Here is a 24,130-nt window from a genome sequence, read left to right on the forward strand (position 1 = left end):
CGGATAAGGTGTTTGCCTTTGCAGATCGAAACATGTAATAATGCGAAGTAGTAATGTCTAATGAATAAGCCGACTGCTGCAAGACGTCGCAAATAAGACTCATTATGATGTCTTTTGTCGTAAAAGCAGTCTGTGGCCTGGCTTTGTCACACGGCAATTTCACAGAACGTTCTGCTTCGTCTCGGTACCTTCGCGATCGCATCTTGTCTAAGGACGCAACATTTCTCCGTGATGGAATTCGCTACTCGCCTAATAGCTGGTTTAAAGACGCAGAACGCAGCGACGAATTCTTTGATCTAACAACTTGCGGTTTTTCTTTTTTTTTTTTAATAGACTTTGAGCTTCACTGAGTAAATTGGATTATTCATCCGTACAACAGCTACCTACGATACTTACACTGGCAATTAAAATACTTTCACAAATTTACTGCAACAAATTTACTAGATTTCATTCAGCGATATTCGTCCATTTTATTAAATTCAAATTTATTTATTTAAGACACGTTACGTAGCAAGATCTAAGTTTGCTACGATGTTATTCATATTCGTTTATTTTGTTGTTAAGGTTATTCGATGTATGTGGAATTAAGAAAACGCATGGGTAAATTGTAAGGTATTGTAAATATATATATTGTAAATATTAAAGTACAAAGTTTTTTTTTATTTTATTTTGGTTTTTACAATTTGTCCTGAAGGACATTTGGTAAAGTGTTATATCTCATTGGTAAATAAAAAAAAATAAAATAAAATAAATATAGCATGTGGGTGGCTACCCCCAGCGGGGTGCCAGCTTCGTGTTTTCTAAGTTATATCTTTTATGAAAGTACAAAGTGTGGAATACAATGTAAGCTGGTCCAGATCCGCACGCTAGTGTCACACACTTAAGAGGACCATCCGCTCAGTAACCGGATAGACCGAACACCCCGCATACCACGTCTGTTGAAACAATAACTAAAAGGGCCCCCTCCAAAGGGACTAGACTCTCGGTAGAAGGACCTTCCTAAACTAGCGCTAAGTCAGTCCATCGTAGCATCTCGAGGTAGTCTGTCTTAACATTCCGAACCACGCTGTTGTAACCGTCACTCTGTCAGATTTCTGCAATAAATCTCATTGTCGCGTACGAAGTTCTATTTTCTTCACCCTATCTGTGAAAGAATCATTTCGTTCGAACCGCGACGCGAGGAGATCACCGGCGATCCGTTAATTCCGCGATCTTTTGTGTCTCCGACGTGACACTAGCAATGTTACCCTGAGACTAAGAGAACCCTGAAGCCAACGTCGCACGTGTACCGCGTATGGTCTGTCATCGACGCATTCTTTTGTCTATGCGCTTGAGAAAACCGAAGACCAGATGTAGAGTTTTCTTAGAAGTGGCGATCACTTCGACATTTGTAAATGTGCGATATTTACAAAGTTAGAACGATGTTGGTTACAAGTGCGATCGTGGAGAACATTACAGACGAAAGAAGAATAAATGTGTGAACGATAAATGAATTTCAAACGAATGAATGAAATTCAGTCGCGTTAAATTATACGCGGAATTACTTCGAAATTTCCAACGAAAAAGGAGGACGCTTAATTGGATCTGATTAAATAGCTCGATAATTACATCTTGGAAATGTATTAAAAAACTTCCTATCGATTAAACGCAACCTCGTAATATCGCCGTTAATCGCATCCTCAATTTTATATTTTAATACTATATGATAATTAATTATATAAACCTTGAAACCGATAAATTGTTTCATAAATTTATCGATTTAATGTTCAAACTATGCTAATGAACAGCTCACTGGAGTTTTATTACGTTTAATAAACGAATGTCATCGTGATTAAACTACGGAAATTTTCACGCCGGAAAATTTCATTTCTTGGAAATAAGATTCATCGTCTCTGCTAGAAGATATTTTATAAAAATGAATAATTATATTCTGTGTATGTAGACTGTAATGATTCTTATATGTTAATTGAATATTTATTTATTTACGTATTTTAACTATAGGATACACGAGCACATAAATAAAAATAAGAAGGAACGAGCACTAAATACAAGTGACGATTCCTGCGATTTTATCTGAGACAAATACTATAGTTGCCTTAAAGATGGTTACGGATTCGTAAAAGAAAAACGACGATCTCTGCAACGTCGCTCGCAGCCGAACAAAGTCTATTTTAACAAAATCGAAATTACCTAAGTTAGTTCTGTGTATAGCGTTAGGACAAAGTTGACGAATTTTTACTACGATCAATTAATTACGGTTGATTGTATTAAAACCTGTAATACTAAAGGAACTAATTCGAAAGACCGAGCACACTTCAAAGTATTAAGAATTTTGTTATTAATCTTGCGAGCTCGAATTAGGACAGTAAACGGCGATAACATGCGATCAGAATTAACCAACCATTGGGTTGGCAAGCGATTGTGGGTTTTGTCATTAGATGGTAATCATTGTACGGCGGCACGATGGGAGCGACAGTGTCAATAACACCCAGAAGACGAGCCTGTGAGCAGGTGTAAAGGGGTGTAGCTATCAATTTCGTTTTTTCCGGCTTGCGGCTAATTATAATAGGAAACTGATTCATCTCGTGGCGCTAATTACGAGTAAACTGTGCCACAAACTAGCTCGACAATATTAAGAATTTTGTTATTAATCTTGCGAGCTCGAATTAGGACAGTAAACGGCGATAAAATGCGATCAGAATTAACCAACCATTGGGTTGGCAAGTAAGTGATTGCTGGTTTTGTCATTAGATGGTAATGACAGAATCCTCAGCACTTTGGAGTTACCTGAGTTGGAGTTACCTAGTCCTGCATGGAGCGATAGGAAAAAATTGACGAAGTTTTACTACAGTCGACTAACCGACTGTATTAAAAACTATAACACTAAACGGACTAATTCGAAAGACCGAGCACACTTCAAAGTGTTAAGAATTTTGTTACCAATCTTGCGAGTTCGAATTAGGACACTAAGCGACGATAAAATACCATAAGAATTATCTATATCAGAATTAACCAACCAGAATTAACAATAGATCATCCGTGTAACTCAATAACACGGAACTTACCAATTCGCCAACGTCTCCCTCCTTTGCCAGCAATTTGGCCGATTAGCCGCGCGAGTAGGAGGAAATCCGGGTCCTGCAGGACAGGCAGAGCGCCAGGAGAGAAGGATTACGCGAAAATCCATCAGCTAGGATTTTTCGAAACGTCGAGGAGGAGCGAGTCTATCCGTGAATTGAGTCGACATTACTCGGTCTAACTACTCTTTCGATGTCCAATGGATTTCTCGTGCAGATCGCGTGAAGCTTCACGTCTGCGAATCTCGTAAATCCGACGAGAAACTAGAACGAGAAAGCGTAGAGCGATATAGCGGTACCGTTGTCGAAACGAAAGCCGAGGTTGCCAGTTGGCGATGTTGTCCCAATGTCTGACACTTTTGTTCCTTCTTTGCTGATCGTGTTGAGTTTGACGCGTGTTAGCCGAGAAAGTTCGAGAGCCAACGGCTTAGAAGGATCTACGCCTCGACCGATAAAAGAGCAAACTCGTCGACAAGCGAGCAAAGTCTGTGGATCTTTTTACGACAGATTCGCGTTAGGTAAATTGTTTTCGACGGTGGCGCGAGCTGATACTGCTGAATCTCTTCAAGATCTCTGCAATCGATGGATCGCATCGAATGTATAGTAGTGGAATATTTTTGAGAAGCTGAGTAGCATAAACGTGTGATACCAGGCTAAACTGAAGCTTATTAGAAAGGCAATTTCGACAATTTTTTACTTTTCTTCAACTTTTTTTCTTGTGTATTGCGATGTCAGAGAGATGTCTCTTTCTGAATGACTGTTTCTTTATTAGAAAGAACCTAATCGTAGATTCTTGGGATTTCGATAGCGTTTAAGTAAATAAAGTATGTTTCTGGTTAATGTACAATTTATTATTAACCCTTTGCATTCGGAATTTTATTTCAATTTCGTTACCAGCAGCTCCCAATGCTTTCAAGCGTTTTATTTGAAATTTACTTTAACCAAAAAGTAAGACAATTTAAATAAATAAAAGAAGAAACAAATTCACTTAAATATCAGTTTTATTCACACCATTGTTGTATCTTGTAATTTTTAGATATATCTGGAAACAATTTCCAGGATGCAGTCCTGCTTTTCTTTCGCACGTTTCACAAAAGAAGGTGAAAAGGAAAGAATGTCGAGTGGGACTCGACAAAGGAGCTCCTGAGATAAAAACTGATGTCTACCTACACTCGACATAGCAGTGCAAAGGGTTAATACGATTTTTATTATTCGACGAAACAGATTCCTTTCGAACTGAAGGTGCTTCGAGAATGAAACCATTAGGGAGGAAGTTCGATGTCGACTAAATGTCACACGGAATATTTGAGTTCTACGCGTTACAAGAAATTAGGCTAAAACGCGAGACATCGGTTTGCAACAATACACCTTAATTCCCGTAATGAGCGCATCAGTGTTCGAGGATTCACTTTGACCCTAATCTCTCTTCCTAAGTCTCTCACATAGTACATCGTTTATTCGTTATTCAGTAACCTGATATTTAAAGCGTTGATATAATCGAGGCCGAGAATTACGCTGACTAAATATCACTCGACGATACCTTAAATCTTTTCCTTACTTTTTATTGCGAATAAATTGTAAATAAATAAATAGGGTGATACACTTGACGAAAAAGCCCGATGACTTTAACGCGATTAACGTTTATATAGTTACGACTAGTATAAGTCTTAACAATTCTACGACCATTTTAGGTGGAATATTACAATTTTCAAAAATTTCTAAAAATTTTATTGATATAGATATAAAACTAGCATAAAGGATTGTAGCATTAAAATGAATAAATGAACGCATTATCCTTGTAAGCACTCGCCGTTTCATATTAACCAGTGATCTGTTTTTAACGAGTATACTCGTCACGAAGAAATGGAAATATTTTGTGCTACGAGGAGGCCTGTCGGTAATAGAATTTAAAAATAAAACAGTCGTTTCGTTACGACTTAATTCTATGCTGTAAGAGCCACGTATATTGTGCGTTTGACGAGTATATTCGTCACGAAGAAATGGCAATATTTTGTGCTACGAGGAGGCCTGTCGGTAATAGAATTTAAAAATAAAACAGTCGTTTCGTTAAGACTTAATTCTATGCTGTAAGAGCCACGTATATTGTGCGTTTGACGAGTATATTCGTCACGAAGAAATGGCAATATTTTGTGCTACGAGGAGGCCTGTCGGTAATAGAATTTAAAAATAAAACAGTCGTTTCGTTAAGACTTAATTCTATGCTGTAAGAGCCACGTATATTGTGCGTTTGACGAGTATATTCGTCACGAAGAAATGGCAATATTTTGTGCTACGAGGAGGCCTGTCGGTAATAGAATTTAAAAATAAAACAGTCGTTTCGTTACGACTTAATTCTATGCTGTAAGAGCCACGTATATTGTGCGTTTGACGAGTATACTCGTCACGAAGAAATGGCAATATTTTGTGTTACGAGGAGGCCTGTCGGTAATAGAATTTAAAAATAAAACAGTCGTTTCGTTACGACTTAATTCTATGCTGTAAGAGCCACGCATACTGTGCGTTTGACGAGTATACTCGTCACGAAGAAATGGCAATATTTTGTGCTACGAGGAGGCCTGTCGGTAATAGAATTTAAAAATAAAACAGTCGTTTCGTTACGACTTGATTTTATGCTGTAAGAGCCACACATACTGTGCGTTTGACGAGTATACTCGTCGCCGCTTACTTTTTCTCATACATTTTAGGTACACGCTTTTCAAAGTTTCCAAACTGGTCGCAACAGCTAACTGGTTAATAGAAATCTCTACGTTGGAAATGCAAATTGAAGAAATGAAAAATTGTTGTAAAATAATTTTAGTGAAATCTTAAAGAGTAACGAAAGTGTACCGTGTTCGATATAGAAACAAACGATCGATTATTAATTTCTAAACTAATATTTTCTAATTTGATATTCTCTTTCGAAAAGCTCAAACTCGACAAATCAAATAGGTAAAAGCTTCCATTATAAAATCCAACCAGCTATGAATTTTTAAATGACGTAGAATGTACGTTAGCGGTAACCAGTTATCGATTTTAGGATAATGTAGAACTACGTCGACAGCTGCCAATATGTTAAGAAACAGTTTGTAATTTATAAAGATCTTTAACCAATAAAATTGTTATAAAATGGATTTAGTTAGTCAAAGTATTAGCAAGATTTATAAAAGCTTTTACAATATTTAAAAGCTGTCAAAATATATACGTAGAAACAGTTAAAAGAAAATATATAATATCGATAATATAAAAATATCGTTAACTCGTGCGATTTGATTGTTCCTTTTACCACGTTGTTTCCCAAAAACGTATTCCTAAGTTAAAGATTCTAAACTGATATTCTTGGAAAATGTAACGGCGAGATGCGGGAAAGTTTTGCGTCTGACAGGAACTGTAATTGATAAAGTCAAGCATAGTATAAGTATCGAAAATCTTAGTAGTATTAAAATAGTAAGGAAAAAGAAAATGGTAAATAAATTGCGAGACAAGGATGTTGAATTTTCCACGAAACAATCAAACTTATTTTATACGACCAAGATATTACGTACTTTAGATTCAGCAAGATGAAGTATGAAAATATGAAAACATAAAAATACATCGATCTATGTTATTGCCATTACCGCTATCATTGGCGCACTGTATCGAACGCGACGATATACGTCTACGAAACCGTACGGTAAAATGTATTTTCTCTTGTCGTTGAAACGTCGAGCAACGAGAAACGACGTATTTTAATAACATTTGTCATTTTCATTCGTCGAGGAAAAATAGAAATCGATGGCACGACCCTTCTACGCGATAGACGAACAAGCCTCGTCTGATGGTACCCATTCTACTTATCTAAAATGAAAAAACTCAAGGAGATTCTTAATCGGGATGAGTTTGACGATAGCAGGTGCCAGAACGAAAGGAAAAGGTCGATTTAAAGAACGATGGAATTCGACGAAGAAACGAGGCACCACGCGGTTCGATTATGAAGTTCTTTCTCCTTTTTTCTGCTTCTTTGACTTTCCATGGCTGAAGAAAATAAGAAAAAGAAGAAAAGTAATAAACTCGCGCTGCTGCAGACTACAGCGATACGTGCGTCGAAGGTGCGCACGAAATTCCAAGCCAATTGGACAAGTAAGTTGGACAAGTTAGTGTTAACACTTTGGCTGCTACGCCGAAATCGCACGTTTCGCTGAGGACGCCACGGGAGTATTTTTATTATTCAAAGCATATAATGGCAAAATAATAATAAATTGACGATGTAAGATAACATTCTTCCCCGATGCACCGTTTATCTCATTGGTGGTCGCGGGTGACCACCGTGGCACCTTGGTAACAGTCGATAGCGACATATTGCAACGAGGCTTCGTTTATTTCAACAAACCATTCGCGTTCGTTGTTTCTTCGTAAGCAAAACGTGCAGAATGTATCGTTGAAACGTGTAGAAGATATTAGTAAACGGTATTTGCTCGTTCTATATATAATAGTAAGGTATGTTCACGCTCGTAACTTCAATTATACGATTGTAAAGCAGCGTTTACGATTATTTTCTAAGCTGTGTTTATAATAATATTCGTAGATTACCCCTCAAAGATATGGACGCAAACACAGTGTACCGTTAGACGCAAGATTTGTTCTCATTTTTTTTATCGATGTTCTAATAAAAATGTTTAATCGTTCAATGGGGCACTTTTTACTTCAAAGTATCTCCTATTTATCGGTTATATTCAAAATGCCCTAACTGTCGATTTTCATTCAATTTTTACAATTGTAAGAAGCTCCGGTCACCAACGACCACCGTGGTGTCACAGGAGAAACCGTGGCCGGTCAAATATGACCAACGTGACAGTCAAAGTGTTAAGAAGGAAAATATAAATCTTTTACACACGGAATAACTCGATTAATGTTAGAAGTTGAGGCGTAGCGTAGAGCGAGCATATTTTTACGATCGTATTTTCGAAGAAAATGTAAAACAAATTTATTTTCCTAAGCTTTGCATTTAAAACACCGTTAATTCCTAAAACTTATAGCGTAGGTTTAGAATAACAGTTTGCATGCGATACCATTGTACGGCACTCGAGGTGGAGTGTGGCCGAGTCGACGCGAAGCGATAAAAATTTCAAGAGCCGGCGGAAAAAGTTAACATTTCGCAGCGGAGTTTCGTTAACCCTGTCGCGATCGATGCGCACACTGAAAAGGAGCGTGAGCGTAAATTCGTCGCACAATGCGCTATCATTTCAATGGGCTTTTATTTGAAACTCGGCACGGTTCTTTCGCCGAAGCGCGAATAAAGCGCACGTGCCGCAAAATTAACCTACGCGAAATGAGAAAACGGTTTTACGGCCGAAGCGTGGAAACGAAGTTATTAAATAACTCGATCCGCGCGCAGAAATAGAATTTTCCAATCAAATCAGACTCGCTCAGGCCGATTTCAGGTATCGATCGTGTGATTCCTACGGAACAGCTTCGCATTATATGCGAAAGAAATCTCGTATTACGAGGTAGAATGTTGATTTCGTATCTCTTTGAAGGAAAACCATCGGTTCGCCAAACACACCGCTATTTCGTACGGTGCAGAACGAAAGTTAGGCGAAAGAGAGTAAAGAGAAACGTAACACGGTCGCTTTCCTCGATTTCGTGTTATTTTTTATCACATATTCTTTAGTTTTTTCATCGATAATCGAGGCTCTACAACTTTGAAGGTAATTTAAGGATTCTCTTCGATAAATGAGAAATCTGAAAGTTACTTTCTGCGGATATTTCTTTCTTCGTGGTTGTTGAGAATCGTGGATCTTAATCGCCGAAATAAATGTAAAGAAACACTAAGGTTACATTTAGAATTCATATTAAAATAATTTTAGATTTATTTAATAAACGATTCCCAGGATCTTCGTCGATATACTTTTGCACACGTCTCAGCGCTCTGTCTCGCCATCTTCCATATCACAGTGCCAATGAAACAGTTACATTCGTCTGTTTTTCGAGACCCACCTTTTTTACGAAACGTGCGAAAGAAAAACAGCATTGCATCCTGGAAATTGTTTCAAGGTATATCATACACTTAAAAGTTACAAAATACAACGATAGTGCGAATAAAATTGGTTGTTGAGAATCGTGCATCTTAATCGCCGAAATAAAGGTAAAGAAACTCTAAGGTTACATTTAGAATTCATATTAAAATAGTTTTAGATTTATTTAATAAACGATTCCCAGGATCTTCGTCGATATACTTTTGCACGCGTCTCAGCGCTCTCTTTGTCTCACCATCTTCCATATCACACTGCCAACGAAACAATTACATTCATCTGTTTTGCGAGACGCTGTGCACACACATGCTTCCATACATTCATATTCACGTACGTGTATCACTACTACGCGGCCAATCTAATCTAGTACACAAAATTATACATATCTCAATAGTGGTAACAGAAGTCTTACGAGGTATAACGTATGGTATAATATATATGTTGAAAAGATAAAATAAAACCACTTGAATGTAATCGATTTATTTCTATTTGCGAAATTATTTTTACTGGCTTGTCGTTTAATCGACATAAATCACTTGATTATCGAGGATATGTGTTACGTTGCAGGTATTATTTTCATGAAATTTCCACCAGTTAAATATTCCAGAGTACTGAAAATACGGTTCTGTATTCACGCAATATTCTGCATATTGGATAAAGCAAAGTCGTCCGTCAAAGCTTTGTCAGTCAAATTCCACCGGTTCTTGCGAATATCCATTTTGCCACGTGTAGTCAGAGCGAAAAAGGGATATTTTTTTCTTATGACGAACAAACCTGTCTATTTTTATTCCTAGCATTAACCACTCTAGCTAACTATGCTCGACTTCTGTTTTATCATTTGCTCTATAAATGGAACGAATAAGTATTCGAAGATGTTTAATTTTCAGTATATTCGTTTCCAAAGTTGACGATCAATTATTAGCCATGATTTAATTAAGTAAATTACTTCCACTTATTGGAAATGTTATTATCTAACAAGCAATAATCGAAGTTAACAAAAGTTCAGAAAATGTATATCAAGCGAATAACTCGGATCGATAAAATAATTTTCGACGAAGAATAGATACATTTCGTTGTATTAAAAAAAAAATCTGTTACGCAACTGGATTCTCATTTTTGGAAAATTCTATCACGCCTTTTGTTAAACACGCTGTTTCCTTTGTGATTTCCAATTGTCTGCTTAACTAAGGCAAATAATTTTAACGTTACTCTAATGACAGATATTTATTAAACAACTTGAATTATTTATTAAAATATTTGAAACGCTGGTGTGTCAAACTTTTTGAAATTTCTTATTGGCGTTTAATGAGCAATGCGATAAGCAGCGTGTAAATGAGAAAAAGCGACTGCTATTAATAAAATTCTGATACACAAAAGATGTAACTATATGATATAAGTAAAGTTTACAAGCTTTGTCCTTCGTTTTTATTAAATTTCATGCATTTAAAAAACTGCAAAAAATTAAAGTTACGCGTTTTTAAACAAAGGTGCAAGTTTGAAGGATTTTCATCCCTATAATGTTATATCTGGACATATTAAAAATACGTGGAACCTCGATGTGAAAAAGTTTCGGATATTCTTTCGAAATCCCTTTCCGATGCAGAGGGATTAAAACATGAAAAATATTACAATTGATACACAGCGAACAACAAAGTTTAAACAATGATTTTAACGAAACTCAGAGGTAACGTCATGACGAGATAAAAAGGGAAAATATCGTCATTTAAAATGTAGAATAGAATTATTTCCATTTGATTCCACGTTTCTCGATTTACCAAACATTTGTTCTCTACATTTATCGAAATTTAAAGTAGATCTTAGTTTAATTTAATCGCTGTTGCTTGCAATTAACTATAAGTAACAAACAAAGTCGTTATTTGTCAAGAGATAATAAATTCGCCAAATTTGAACATTTGTAAAAGAAACGTTTACATATCGAGATATTACGTAGAAAGATGTACATTTCAAGTAACAAAAAGATACTTTAATTATCCACCGTCATATTTATTTCAATATCGAGCTTATAACGTCACGTCGTCTTTCCTCGCAAACATCGCTTTGCACACGATAAAACTTTTATTGCGCCAACTTTTATTCCATCATCTTTTATTCGAACATAAAATATTTCGGTATCTGAACATGCCCCTTTATTAAAACGCTATTTTTCCTTATGTCGCGTCTCTCTTTAACTGCGTTCGTTCTACTTCGTTGTAACGCCACGCAGAAATCTTCCTTAAATAAATAAATTTCACTAGCTACCACATAATCAGCCCATTTTCTTCCATTCAAACCTAAAAATACAGCTACTTTTACTTGAAAAAAATCACGTAAATTTCACGTTTCCATTCGTATTCGAACAATTTACCATTCGCTTTACCAACAAATTTTAATTCCCGGAATATCATTGACATTTCTTAGAGATATAACACAATGCACTTTATCCTATAAAGCCTTCTCGGCTCGAATAACACGAACCGTACTATGTACATGCAGTATATCCTCTCATCGTGAGCAAGCTGACTTAAGTGAGAACATCTGAAAGCCCCACTCTCCATTCGCATGAAAAGCAGCAATCTTCTTTCGACCCTGCGAACCGTCGTGTTATTTCAAATCTGATTCTACTCTACTAGTTTCTTTCTCAACAAAGGACCCGTAGGTAATCTCGTTTGCCGGCTGTTCCGATCGAATTCAATCATGCTAATCGTGACAGGGGAAACACGGCTCAGAACAGTCTCTATCCGTGAATCTGTGAAACTGTTTGATGTAACAACTTCTGAGAAAACAATTCGCACGGTACGGAGTTAACGAGAACCTATTCTTGGTTGGCAAACGTTGTTTTAGCGGTACAATCAATGCTGAATCGTAGCTGCTACCTGTACGCGTATACTGTTTGAGTTGTTAACTGCAATTTGTCGCAGTCTCGCCGTTTCTCGGAAAACGGTCACCGGGTATTGTCGTTGATTATGCGAGTATTCAGTTTATGATCGAATCGAAGCCTACGAACGATCGCTTTTGTCGCGTAGGATATTTTGGGAAAAGGTATTTCTTGTTCCTGTACCTTTTCATTCGTATTCTTTCTTTGTAATTTTATTAAGTTGCCCGAAAAGTGTCTTACTTTTACTCTTTCTTTTTAAAGAGATTTTAATAAAACAAAATGGATAATTCGATAAATTATATAAAATGTGCATCCATTATTTCCTTATAAAACGAAAGAAACTTTACGGACGACCTAATATTTACGTTTCTTTATATAAGATTTATTTTGTTGTATTTAGGAGTTTGTCACATACTTCGGAGAAATTGTGGAATTTTTATTTCAATTTATTACTTTTTACGAAATATTCTGAACTGGTTGAAAGCTCGTGGAGTATTCGTTTAATTTCAATTTATTTCGAATTCTTTATCCAAATATGTAATATTAATATTTTTAATGAACATTTCGTTGATTATTTGAGAGGAAATTTGTATAACGGTACGAGGAAGGCTGACATAATTGTTACTTTTCCCATATGAAATATTTTTACGAGATTTTACGAATATTCTGTAATGCGATTGCATGGAAATTTATAGACAGTTCGAAACACAACTGGCTAGTGCAGCTGCTACTACAAAGGGATAAAGCATTTTAATAAAATCTCGCAGAATTGTTCTGGTATTTTTTATATTATCCGTTTAAATAAAAAATCGTAGGTACGTCGACAGAGCAGCCTACAAGCTATTATCTTTTAAATTTTATTGAATTTTACCTATCCCATAATTCGTTTGATTAAAGATCTTTCATACCGTCGATGGAACCTGAAAATTTTAATTTCGTCAGACGAGGTAGTTTCGAAAAATTCCATAGAATATTTACCGATACTGATACATTCTGCGATTCGTTCGAATAAAAAGTTTGTAATACGAACGAAGCAGCAAGTACTAGTCTTGTCACGTAAAATAGCTTTCAAATGTTTCGTAGAATTTTATTAATTTCGGTATATCCTAGAATTCGTTCGAATATTTATAAATATCTAAATATAACTATATATTTGGTATTTCATCTTTACGTAAACAAAAAGGAAGTAAAAAGGTTGACCGTGAAATTTGCAAAAAAAAGAAGCTCATTAATCGTTTCGTTCCTACGCAGAAGCGTCCGTTTGCTGCATGAAAATGATGAACAGAGGAAAACATTTCCTATTCTATTGACAAAAGTTCGAAGACGTGCTCCGACAACCGCCCACGCAAACAGGTCGACAGAATCTCATTGCAACTATCCTCACGTTCCGATCGAATTCATTGTTTGACGAAACAAAACACGCAGATAGTGAACCATCCTCTGTCATTAATTCACTTTGCCTTTGCAATCGGTTCTTCGATATTAGTTTGGCTGGCAATTTTCAGCGCAGCGCAATGTGTACCTGTATCCGAATTGCCTGTAATGATCGTCCTCGACGTTCGAACTGCCAGTGTGTGACATGTATTATAGTTAAGCTGTTCTATGTTTAAATCAAGGTAATTCGTATTTACAGTAATTGAAACAAATAGATTCGTGTAACTACGGTGAGGAAGAAAAATACGTGGATAAGTGTGAGTGACGATAAAGGCAATGAAACGTTACTGTTTAGAGAAGTAATATCCTGATTCTCTATTTTTAGTAATTTAAATTAGACTTGAGACGTTTTCACTTATTCGTTATTTCTTAACATCGACCCTTCTCGATTATATCTTTCTTATAATCCGTCGTTTCCTCAGCCGTTCCAAATCAAATTGCGACGGATCGAAGAACGTATAGAGAGTTTGTCGAAGGGTCCTCGAAAGAGAAGCACATCAATTAAGAGGATTGTTTCGTTTGGTTGCAGCCGATGCTCGCTGAAACGAAACGCGGTGGCGCCAGCGGGGCCGATGAGGGAGAAGAAGATGGAGTGGAATATTACAGGCTCAGGTCGTTTTCCATAACAGCGAATGGGGTCTATAACCTCGGCGATTCGCTGAAGAGCCGACGTAGCAAGAGTATCAACAGCGTCACATCCTCTGGCACTAGCTGCAGCAGCACCAGGGAGGCCAGGTTATTGAGGTGAGAATAAATCAGTGTATAAAGCACATGTCGCGCATATCCATTATACATGGAACGTTGTTCGACTATAACAGCGACTATAACAAACGGTTAAAACGCGCGACAAGAGCTAGACACACATTAGGCATAGAATGTCGAGACTTTTGTTGAAACAAAGGAAACCTATACGTAACACTTACCACTGTGTAAAGCTGTTGGAACATTGCACAGGGGTAAGGACAACGTTCCTCTCTCTTTTGTACGTCGTCACGCGATGCTATATATAGTGGGAGAACGTTACGTGTATATTCTTCCAACACTTACTATGGGAAAATGTTATGCGTATATTGCTTGAACACCTGTCGTGGAAAAGCGTCATGTGTATATTCTTTGAACACATATCATGGAAAAATGTTACGTGTGTATTCTTTGAACATTTAATACGCGAAAATGTTACGCTTATATTCCTTGAACAGCTATCGTGGAAAAGCGTTATATGTATATTCTTTGAACACATATCATGGAAAAATGTTAGATGTGTATTCTTTGAACATTTACTATGGAAAAATGTTATGTGTATATTTTTCGAACACATATCATGGAAAAATGTCACGTTTGCATTCTTTGAACATTTAATATGGGAAAATGTTATGCTTATATTCCTTGAACAGCTATCGTGGAAAAGCGTTATATGAATATTCTTTGAACACATATCATAGAAAAATGTCGTGTGTATTCTTTGAACATTTAATATGGGAAAATGTTATGCGTATATTCCTTGAACACTTGTCGTGGAAAAATGTTATGTGTATATTTTTCGAACACATATCATGGAAAAATGTCACGTTTGCATTCTTTGAACATTTAATATGGGAAAATGTTATGCTTATATTCCTTGAACAGCTATCGTGGAAAAGCGTTATATGAATATTCTTTGAACATATATCATAGAAAAATGTCGTGTGTATTCTTTGAACATTTAATATGGGAAAATGTTATGCGTATATTCCTTGAACACTTGTCGTGGAAAAATGTTATGTGTATATTTTTCGAACACATATCATGGAAAAATGTCACGTTTGTATTCTTTGAACATTTAATATGGGAAAATGTTATGCTTATATTCCTTGAACAGCTATCGTGGAAAAGCGTTATATGAATATTCTTTGAACACATATCATAGAAAAATGTTGTGTGTATTCTTTGAACATTTAATATGGGAAAATGTTATGCTTATATTCCTTGAACACCTGTCGTGGAAAAACGTCATGTGTATATTCTTTGAACAAATATCGTGGAAAAATGTTACGTGTGTATTCTTTGAACATTTACTATGGAAAAATGTTATGCGTATATTCTTTGAACACATATCATGGAAAAATGTTACGTGTGTATTCTTTGAACACTTGTTATGGAAAAGCGTCAATTCTTTGAACACTTATCAGGGAAAAACTTTATGTGTATATTTCTATTTCTAAAAATATTTTTGAATTTCATTGGTTGGCTGTCACGATTATATTGGTAAAACTTAAAACCAATCTGAAAAAATATACAGATACAAGGTACAAGATACAGAAGATATCTATATAAAATTTCAGATTAGTTTCAAGTTTTATCGATATAATCGCGACAGCCGACTAATGAAATTTCCAAATATTTTTTTATAATACGCAATTTCGCAGAGTATAAATATACACGTAACATTTTTCATTAATACACAGGATATCTATCAGCGTAAATGATATCAAATACACGAGCTTATTTTTATAATTGTATCATGTTTGTCAAAAGTACTTAGTCTCCCCCTGCTCTTGTCCCGTTTCAATATTATTCCTCCGCCAATCTGTCAGATTTACACGGTAGACATTTACACGTGGCATAGCACAGACTGCGTTATACGTCAGATGAATTTGACTTGTAGATGAATCTTGTACCACGATTTGTACTGTACGTGGATCATCCGTCACGCATGTGTATGTATGCAGCCGCGTTTACGCTAAAAACTACCATCCCCTTGAAACTATTATATCTACTTATCGATATTACGACACGAAATGCCATTTGTCACGAATAGCAGCAACAGCAAGTAGGTCGATCTACGTGAAAACCTGCTAATACGATAACATACATCACGTCCAAAATAGCATAATATCCTGCCCTAATGTGCATACTATCTCAAGTTAAATGACACGCTATATCGTGTACTGCTTCCTCGGATTTATCTTTCCTCGAAGATGCCCTTGAATAATAGCGCCGAGCGTAGGTAAAGGCATAAAAGACGCAATAAAAAATCAGGACAGATTTCCTCTTACAAAACGTCCACGGAAATGCTGTTCTCTGTGTCGTACGCGGTTCTTTGTTCAAGAAAGCTAACTCATAAATTCCAAGTCCTTGTCCCCTCGTGCTATTACACACATATCGGGCTTACGATACGTCGATTGCCATTGGGGAACCATCGCTGTTGTAAAACTTTCGCAAGAAAGTCGATTGATAAGTCCTGGGCATGCGCCATTTCTTAAGAAAATACGTAATCCTTAAAGCACGGCCGACTTCTCTCTCGCTTCGATATTTTCTCTCCACCGCACAATATTTTCGATAGTTGTACGGAATACGGTACGCCTGACCGATTTCAACCAGCTTCGAATATATCGTCTAGATCGATCTTCTGAACAAACATTCTGCTGTACGTGTAACCGCCGCACAATCTTCATTTCCTAGATATTCGCAAAAACCTTTAATTAAATTCACTTTTCATTTACAATTCGTTCTGGCGTACACGTGGGTGACTGGATTTTTATTGCTTAAATTAAACTAGCCGGAAACCAACTAAAGTCACCCAAAATTTTACCCGTTCGTGCTAACCATCTTCGACGCTAACGCGACCCAATTTTTATTTCGCGCGATCTTTTAAGCGTATCGTAAATTCCATTAGTACCAATTATTGTTATTTACAGATGTATCATCGTATATTGTCAAACGTGTTTCTATCTGTAACTGACAAAGTAAACCCGTGCGTGGTTATCGTTAGATTACGCGCGACGAACGTGTATACGTATCTGCTGACTCTAACTATTAGTACACGCTACGTACGTGACGAACAGCCAGATAAGACACGGCGCAAACAATTCGCACATCGGTAGATTCATTGAAAATTATTTCACGTTGCTAGTCACTGTTCTAGCCCAACCCATAACCCACTCATCCTCTTTCTTCTCCTTTCTTTTCTTCGTTTGAACAACGTCAAGAACGGCTATCCTTTCATCAACGAGTTACACGTAGGTTGGACTATATAAAAATACAAACATAAAATGTAACATAAATTGTATCGCAGTTTTACGATTCGATAGTAAGCGAATACAAGTTGTTGGGAAGATAGATGTTAATAAGATACGAAACAGGCACTTCCCTGTCTAATTACCACATTTTCTCCAAAACTTGAGTAATATCGTTACAAGCACCGACGTAATTTCTCCTTTAATTATACCATTTGCATACAATGACGGCAAATCGCTTGCGTCCGAAAGCGCTACGAACAGCTTTTCATTTCGCCAGGGTCGATTCGTAAGAATGGACTAACTGAACTTTCCAGCGCCAGCGTTGCAGTGGCGAGATATTTCGGCCTCGATTCTCGACGTCTGCCACTCGTCTTCCTCTCGTCGAGCAATTAACAACCGCGTAATTACCGTCGAGCAATTACAGCCGACGCGCGGTGTCGGTGAGACGAGCGGAGGCCGAAAGATTCTCCGCGGTTACGGCTCTACTTAAACGAATTAAAGGCCCTTTCTTGCGCTTCTCTGTCTCTCGCGCTCCTCCGCTGTAATTCCGCCGCGACGGTGTCTGCCTGTTCGTCGAGTCCCAAAAGGTTACCCGCGTCGCGAGACGGTCGCACGACCGATGAAACAAGACGCAATCTCGGCAAGTGCTCTTCCGCGGGAAAAAATGCCGAGAATTACGAGCAACGCCGGTCGACCACCGCTTGAACGCAGCGAGGTGTAAACGGGTGTACGCGTTGCTGATGGGACAGGACGCGACACGAGGCGAACCCTGACGAGAAAATAAGAATAAAGTATATGGAACAGAATATTTTCGTCCTCGGTTTTCGCGAAAATTGACTTTGGATAATTCGTTCGATATATTGGGTTGGCAACTAAATGATTGCGGATTTTTCCATTAGATGATATCAACAAAGTCCGCAATCACTTAATTGCCAACCCAATATTGGACGTAGCTGTATGTACGTAAATTTGATTGCAGCTACCGAGCGAGTAAACGATTAGAAGAAGGTTGTGGTACGTGCGAGAATAAGCGAGAAGCGTGGAATATGATTCTTTCGTTTAACGCTCGGTTTTCAAGAAAACACGAGCACGCTAAATTTTCAAATTCATTCTTTTCTCGGAAACAGGACGTCTTAGAGACAAATTTTATTTTCCGCGCGCAAAACAATATACTAGCAATATACTACAAACTTATCTTCGTCCACTTAGTCGGAAATTAGCCGCGTCCGAATACTTTTTCTCGACAAAGTATGCCTCGGACGAAAGAATTCCACTGCAAGTTTTCTTCTTGTTTCTTCGCAAAGAATCAGCCCATAGCCGCGTGCACGTTGAACCGCGCCCTGTATATTTTCAGGCAGTTTTCAACTTTCATATTTCGCTGATACTTCAGAAAGAAACAAGTTGTTAAAAAAAAAGTGCAAACAATTTTAGTTTCGCGTTTCCCTTTTCGTGGAACGTAGCCTGCAATTTTTCCGTAAAACATATTTTTCCTGGAACGTGATATTCCAAAAATTGTTCCAACCACTCGCGTTCCGCTTACGTACGCGACACGAGTAAACTGCTTCTAATACGATTAGAAGATAGCGAATCGGCAGAACAGTCGGAAATAGCGCCGTCGTTGCAGCGGGTATTAGCTTCTAAAAAGAAATAGAAGAATGTCCAGGAAATGAGGGTAGGAGAGGTATGGGACGAGTGACAGAAAATCGAAGGAAGACACGCCGGGAATTGTGCAAGCTGACAGGAAAGCCTCGTATTTGTCAGAAATAGGGGTGGCTTTTTCCCTTTGCAGCGCAAGGCGCGCTTCCTGTTGGCAGTGCGTTCTCTCGAAACCGGAAAATTACGGTGAATCTGCCGCTGATGTTGGGCCGGATAAAAAAAAAACGCAGACTCGACCAAATTTCGACAAATTTCCATTCAAACGTAAATGTTTCGAACTTTTAAACGATTTTGCCTCTGAAACGTATATCCCGTGCCTGTAAATATACGCTTTAATTATTTCAAATCTCTTCTTTTGTTTTTGCTCTTCCGACGCGTATCTCCGCTTGGCAAATAATTATTTTCGGGATATTTACAAAAGCGTGTATCTAATATCGTTTATGGGTTAAAAATATTCTCAAGTTTTCGGAAATAACGAAAACCGATCGATTTACGGAATGCCGAAACCTTATCGAACGAAGATATGGTCGTGAGATTTTTTCGTCCGTGTTTCTTCGCCAATTTCACAAAGATCCGAAGAAAAATGTAATTTATAACGTACGTATGAGAAATCAGGAGAGAAGGGAAGAAGTGCGATGCGTCGTTGGTGTATCGTCGAGACTTAAACTGACTTTTGCCTCTGAAACTTATATCCCGTGCCTGTAAATATACGCTTTAATTATTTCAAATCTCCTCTTTTGTTTTTGCTCTTCCGACGCGTATCTCCGCTTGGCAAATAATTATTTTCGGGATATTTACGAAAGCGTGTATCTAATATCGTTTATGGGTTAAAAATATTCTCAAGTTTTCGGAAATAACGAAAACCGATCGATTTACGGAATACCGAAACCTTATCGAACGAAGATATGGTCGTGAGATCTTTTCGTCCGTGTTCCTTCGCCAATTTCACAAAGATCCGAAGAAAAATGTAATTTATAACGTACGTATGAGAAATCAGGAGAGAAGGGAAGAAGTGCGATGCGTTGTTGGTGTATCGTCGAGACTTAAACTGACGTCATGTTATATTCACGAAGGTCGTTTCAGTATCATAAAAATGAAAGATAAAACGGTAGAATGATAATACCTGCAGAAATAGAACAGACTGCGATAAAGCGACCTGAGGCTACTAGCTTTTGCTTTTATACCTCGTTATGACTGCACGTGTGTACGTTTATATTCGTTTACTTATGTAATTAAGCGTTCTTCGGCGAGTTTCTTCTTTCCTTTAATAGCTTGGAAAATCTACTAAAATCGTCAGACGTGAGATTCTTCGTAAGAGATCGTAGCAAGTGGAACGCGATTTGTTCGAAGCAGACCGTCTGATTAAGCGTATTCTCGTTCCACTGAATCCTTTGCTCAACGTTTAAGAATCGCGTGTATCGCGATAGAATTTACCGATGAATTTATCGATGTAACGCAAAAAGATTAAGATAATCTTCAGATTATTTTTCAATGGAACACAAGGAACACCGCGTATCGTATGCTCTACGAATACCGGAAAATTCGAAAATAGAACACAAGCTAAATCGATCGCACGAAACTATCTGGACAGTGACAGTAGAACACCTTATACAGTCTCTGCTTGTTTCCAAAATTTATGCAATAAATCTTAAAATCCTTGAAGACTCACACCAAACAAATAATAATCTGCCAACGAAACTAAAATCCGTGCTTCCTGTTCGGTGAACTTTCTTCCGTTCCCCAGACGAGAATGCAACGACGCTGAACGTAAAAAGACCGACGACGATGCAGACGAGTAAGACGATGAACTCTGTTTTTCTGATGTCGTCGATCGATACGAGTTTCAGAGTCAGCCACATATTCATCGCACGCTTTCTATCTACGATGTTTCAGCTCGGCGTCACAGCTTTCAGGCATGGAAGCAGAGGAAGACACGAGCAACGAACGAGTGGCCACTTATAAGGTCGGCATGCTGGGTGCATCCGGGGTTGGAAAAACCGCCCTCACCGCCCAGTTCACCACCAGCGACTATATTTGCGCCTACGACACTTCCCTGGGTGAGTGTACGTCGCGTTCCCTTGTTTTCCATAGTTGCGGAAATACCAGCATTTTTATTTGTAAAAGTAGACTGCGAACGTTCGTGGGGGAAATTTCATTTACGACGGAAGAGGGTGTCAAAAAATGGCCACTTTTTACACCTCCGCGATGATGCGATGGGAAAGTTGAAACGAATGAGCGCGAAGATAAAAACGAAGTGGCAGCGGTCAAACTTTATCTTCGTCTTCTTCAGGTACCGATCCATCTACGAAATGACTGGAAATTCAGCCGGCGAATCGTTGAAAGTTTAGCATCGAGGAATTCCGATGCGAACAGCGATCAACCACAAGTTCGTCGATTTTCCACCGACTTTCAATGAGCTTGCGACGCGCGAACAAAATATTTTCAATTAACTTAGAATGGAATTTTATTTCGATGGAAGTCCGTCGTCGATAGGTCGTATCTCGATCCGATATTTTTCGTAGTCAATGAAATCGGACGCTGGCGCGATTTGCCATTCAAAGTGCTCATTCCGAACACGTCGAAGCTGTCGGTCGCAATGCAGCAAAGTCCTATCTATCTGTTTACGTGTTCCAGCTAATAACATCTCTGATTATTCCGATATCCGTCGCGCTCCGTGGTTACTTCAAACGAAAGTGTTTTACGCTAATTCTATTTCTGCACCGAGTGCAATTCGTTCGTGACACTCGACGCATACGTATTATACGGATACAGGTTGAGCGAGCGTACTGTTGGCTATTGTTCTCGGGCACCAGAAACCCGATGATACTTGGGATTTGCTCGATTTCAAGCTCCGATTGATTTATCAGCAGAATCCCCGAATGATTGTTACGTTGATTTAGATGAATAGTCATTTTTTGGCTGGGTGAGAATTTGAGGAAAATTAGGATTGAGTGTAAGGTATCTCTCGTTTTTCTTTTTCGAGTTTCCCATCGTATTTGGGGTAAATAGTAATGACGTTTTTTCTTTCTCTTCTTAAGTGGCCTGCAAGAACTTTCGATCACTAGCAGACCCAGAAAATGACCATTTTGTGAACATCCTCCTTTGGAAGTGCAAAAATGCATGGAACATATTTAGCGTGTAAAAATATACAAAATATTATTTAAAGTATGGTATTATAACATTTAATAAGTGAAACAAATTCCTGCTTGGTTTCCATATATGTTTTTTTTTTTTTTTGGTTATCTAATTTTTAGTTTAGTTGTAAAAATATGAATTTGAATAAACATTCGCTGTTTATAGTGGGATTAATATTTACAACGTGAAGATTATTTGAAAGAAATATTAAAATACATCCTGCTTTCGCGTGAAATGAACAGAATATTTTCCTTTGGATTGTGTCTCAAAAATGTTTATGACCCTCTTTTTTAGGTCAACCAAATACCGGAAGATCGTATAGCGTGTGCGAGTAGCTGTTTCAAATGAAAATAAAAGAAACGTAAATAAAAACAGTTTTTAGTTTGACTGTGCTTTCAATGGATATCAATTCCAGAAAAACTTTGGCAAAAGTTTCGTGTAAATTAGATGCAGTTAGAAACTTCGTGTAAAACCTGAGTCGACATTTTCCAACGACGTGTATCGCTAAAAGTAAAATAATAAAATCGTAAGGAAAGGAAAGACGCGCGTTAGGGCAAAAGATTTGCGAACGAGCGTGACTCTGCGATACTTTGATTACAAAAATATTTGTGTTCCATTTAAACCGATATCGAAATTGGAAACAAAAGAACGGAAAAGGAGAAAATATAGGAAAGACCTGGAATTTGCAAAATGTTTTGTGCCCTTTGTCAACAGCGACCAAATCGCTTTGTTAGATATAACCCACTTTTCACTGCGTCGCAGGATTTGCTGACCCGATTTGCAAAACCGTGAATGAATTCGTTATCAAGCAGGAAAAGCTACTTTCACGGAATAAATGCAAAAATACTGATAATAAACGGAAGAATAATCGCGCAGGTATTTCTTTAATGTCTGATATTTATTATTTTATATTAGTTTAATCGAAGATTGAACGGTAATTTAAAAAGAATGAATCGAGAAAGGAGATCAACAATTAACGTCCTATTCGTTCTATTAAAATGCAAATGTACAAGGTCTTGTAAATGGCAAGTTTCTTCTGTTTCAGTCTCTCCTTCCCCTATTTTCTTCTCTTTTTACATACGTGTTCTTTACGTATTATTCGCTTCCTGTTTGTATTCTAATGGGAATTTCTTTCCCGTGCAACGAATAAATAAATAAATAAACGTAATCTTAATGTGATATTTTAAGCTTATTATGATTTTATTTACGACGTTTAACGTTAGACCGTGCATCTCTTGTTCCAAAATTTAAATTTCTAAACATTCTGGAATCAAATATTATTTGGATAATTTTAGATTCTGTTGTCTACTCTGTTTTTAGAATAAAAAATATTGCCGCGTTTTTCAACTTAAAGCGAATCGTCTGATTAACTCTGAAATGAAAGAAAAAGAGAAAAAAAGGAGAAAGGTCATAATTTTCCGTGTATTTATTTTCGTTTTATGGAACAGGAAAGAATTAGCTATTTGTTTTGAAACGATTTTTTTTTAATTACGTATTTGAGACTATTTCGTCCGTTGCAAAAAATAAAGTCTTTCCCCTTTTTTTTCTCTTTTCTTTGTTTACATCCAATGAAACAAATATAGGAATATCATATTAATCGAATGTCATATTTTAATAAGGGATTTCGCTAAATTCGCGCTTTCAGGGTTTAAAGTGTCAAATGTTACGCTTAATCGAGTTTCGCAGAAAAGAATCGCGCGAGCAACTGCACAGTTTGTTACACGATTTTAATTAACTTCCAATCCGGAAGCGTTACTTTTGTAAACGCGTCGGCTGCCCTTGAACCGCTCACCTGTGCACGTAATTAACATGTTCAATATCGTGGAATATTTAGAGTTGCCGTTGAAAAAATGAACGAACGGCTTGACAGAAATATTTTTAATTAAAGCCAGCCCGGGGTCTGGTTATTATTGAACAAAGCGATGCAAAACCTACGGACAAAGGAAA

At 37.4% G+C, this 24,130-nt stretch overlaps 1 protein-coding gene across 3 annotated transcripts in view; it reads left to right on the forward strand.

The window, feature by feature from the left end:
- The window catches only part of LOC132909303 (GTP-binding protein RAD-like), an 84,332-nt gene that overhangs the window by 51,323 nt on the left and 8,879 nt on the right, over positions 1 to 24,130 (forward strand). For all 3 annotated transcript variants that reach the window (XM_060964064.1, XM_060964065.1, XM_060964066.1), the window contains 2 exons: positions 13,924 to 14,138; positions 20,942 to 21,105. In XM_060964064.1, the coding sequence (XP_060820047.1) occupies positions 13,924 to 14,138; positions 20,942 to 21,105 (379 nt within the window). The remainder of the gene's footprint in view (positions 1 to 13,923; positions 14,139 to 20,941; positions 21,106 to 24,130) is intronic.

This window comes from Bombus pascuorum, chromosome 7 (genome assembly GCF_905332965.1).
Source record: "Bombus pascuorum chromosome 7, iyBomPasc1.1, whole genome shotgun sequence".
Classification (NCBI taxonomy): Eukaryota; Metazoa; Arthropoda; class Insecta; order Hymenoptera; family Apidae; genus Bombus; species Bombus pascuorum.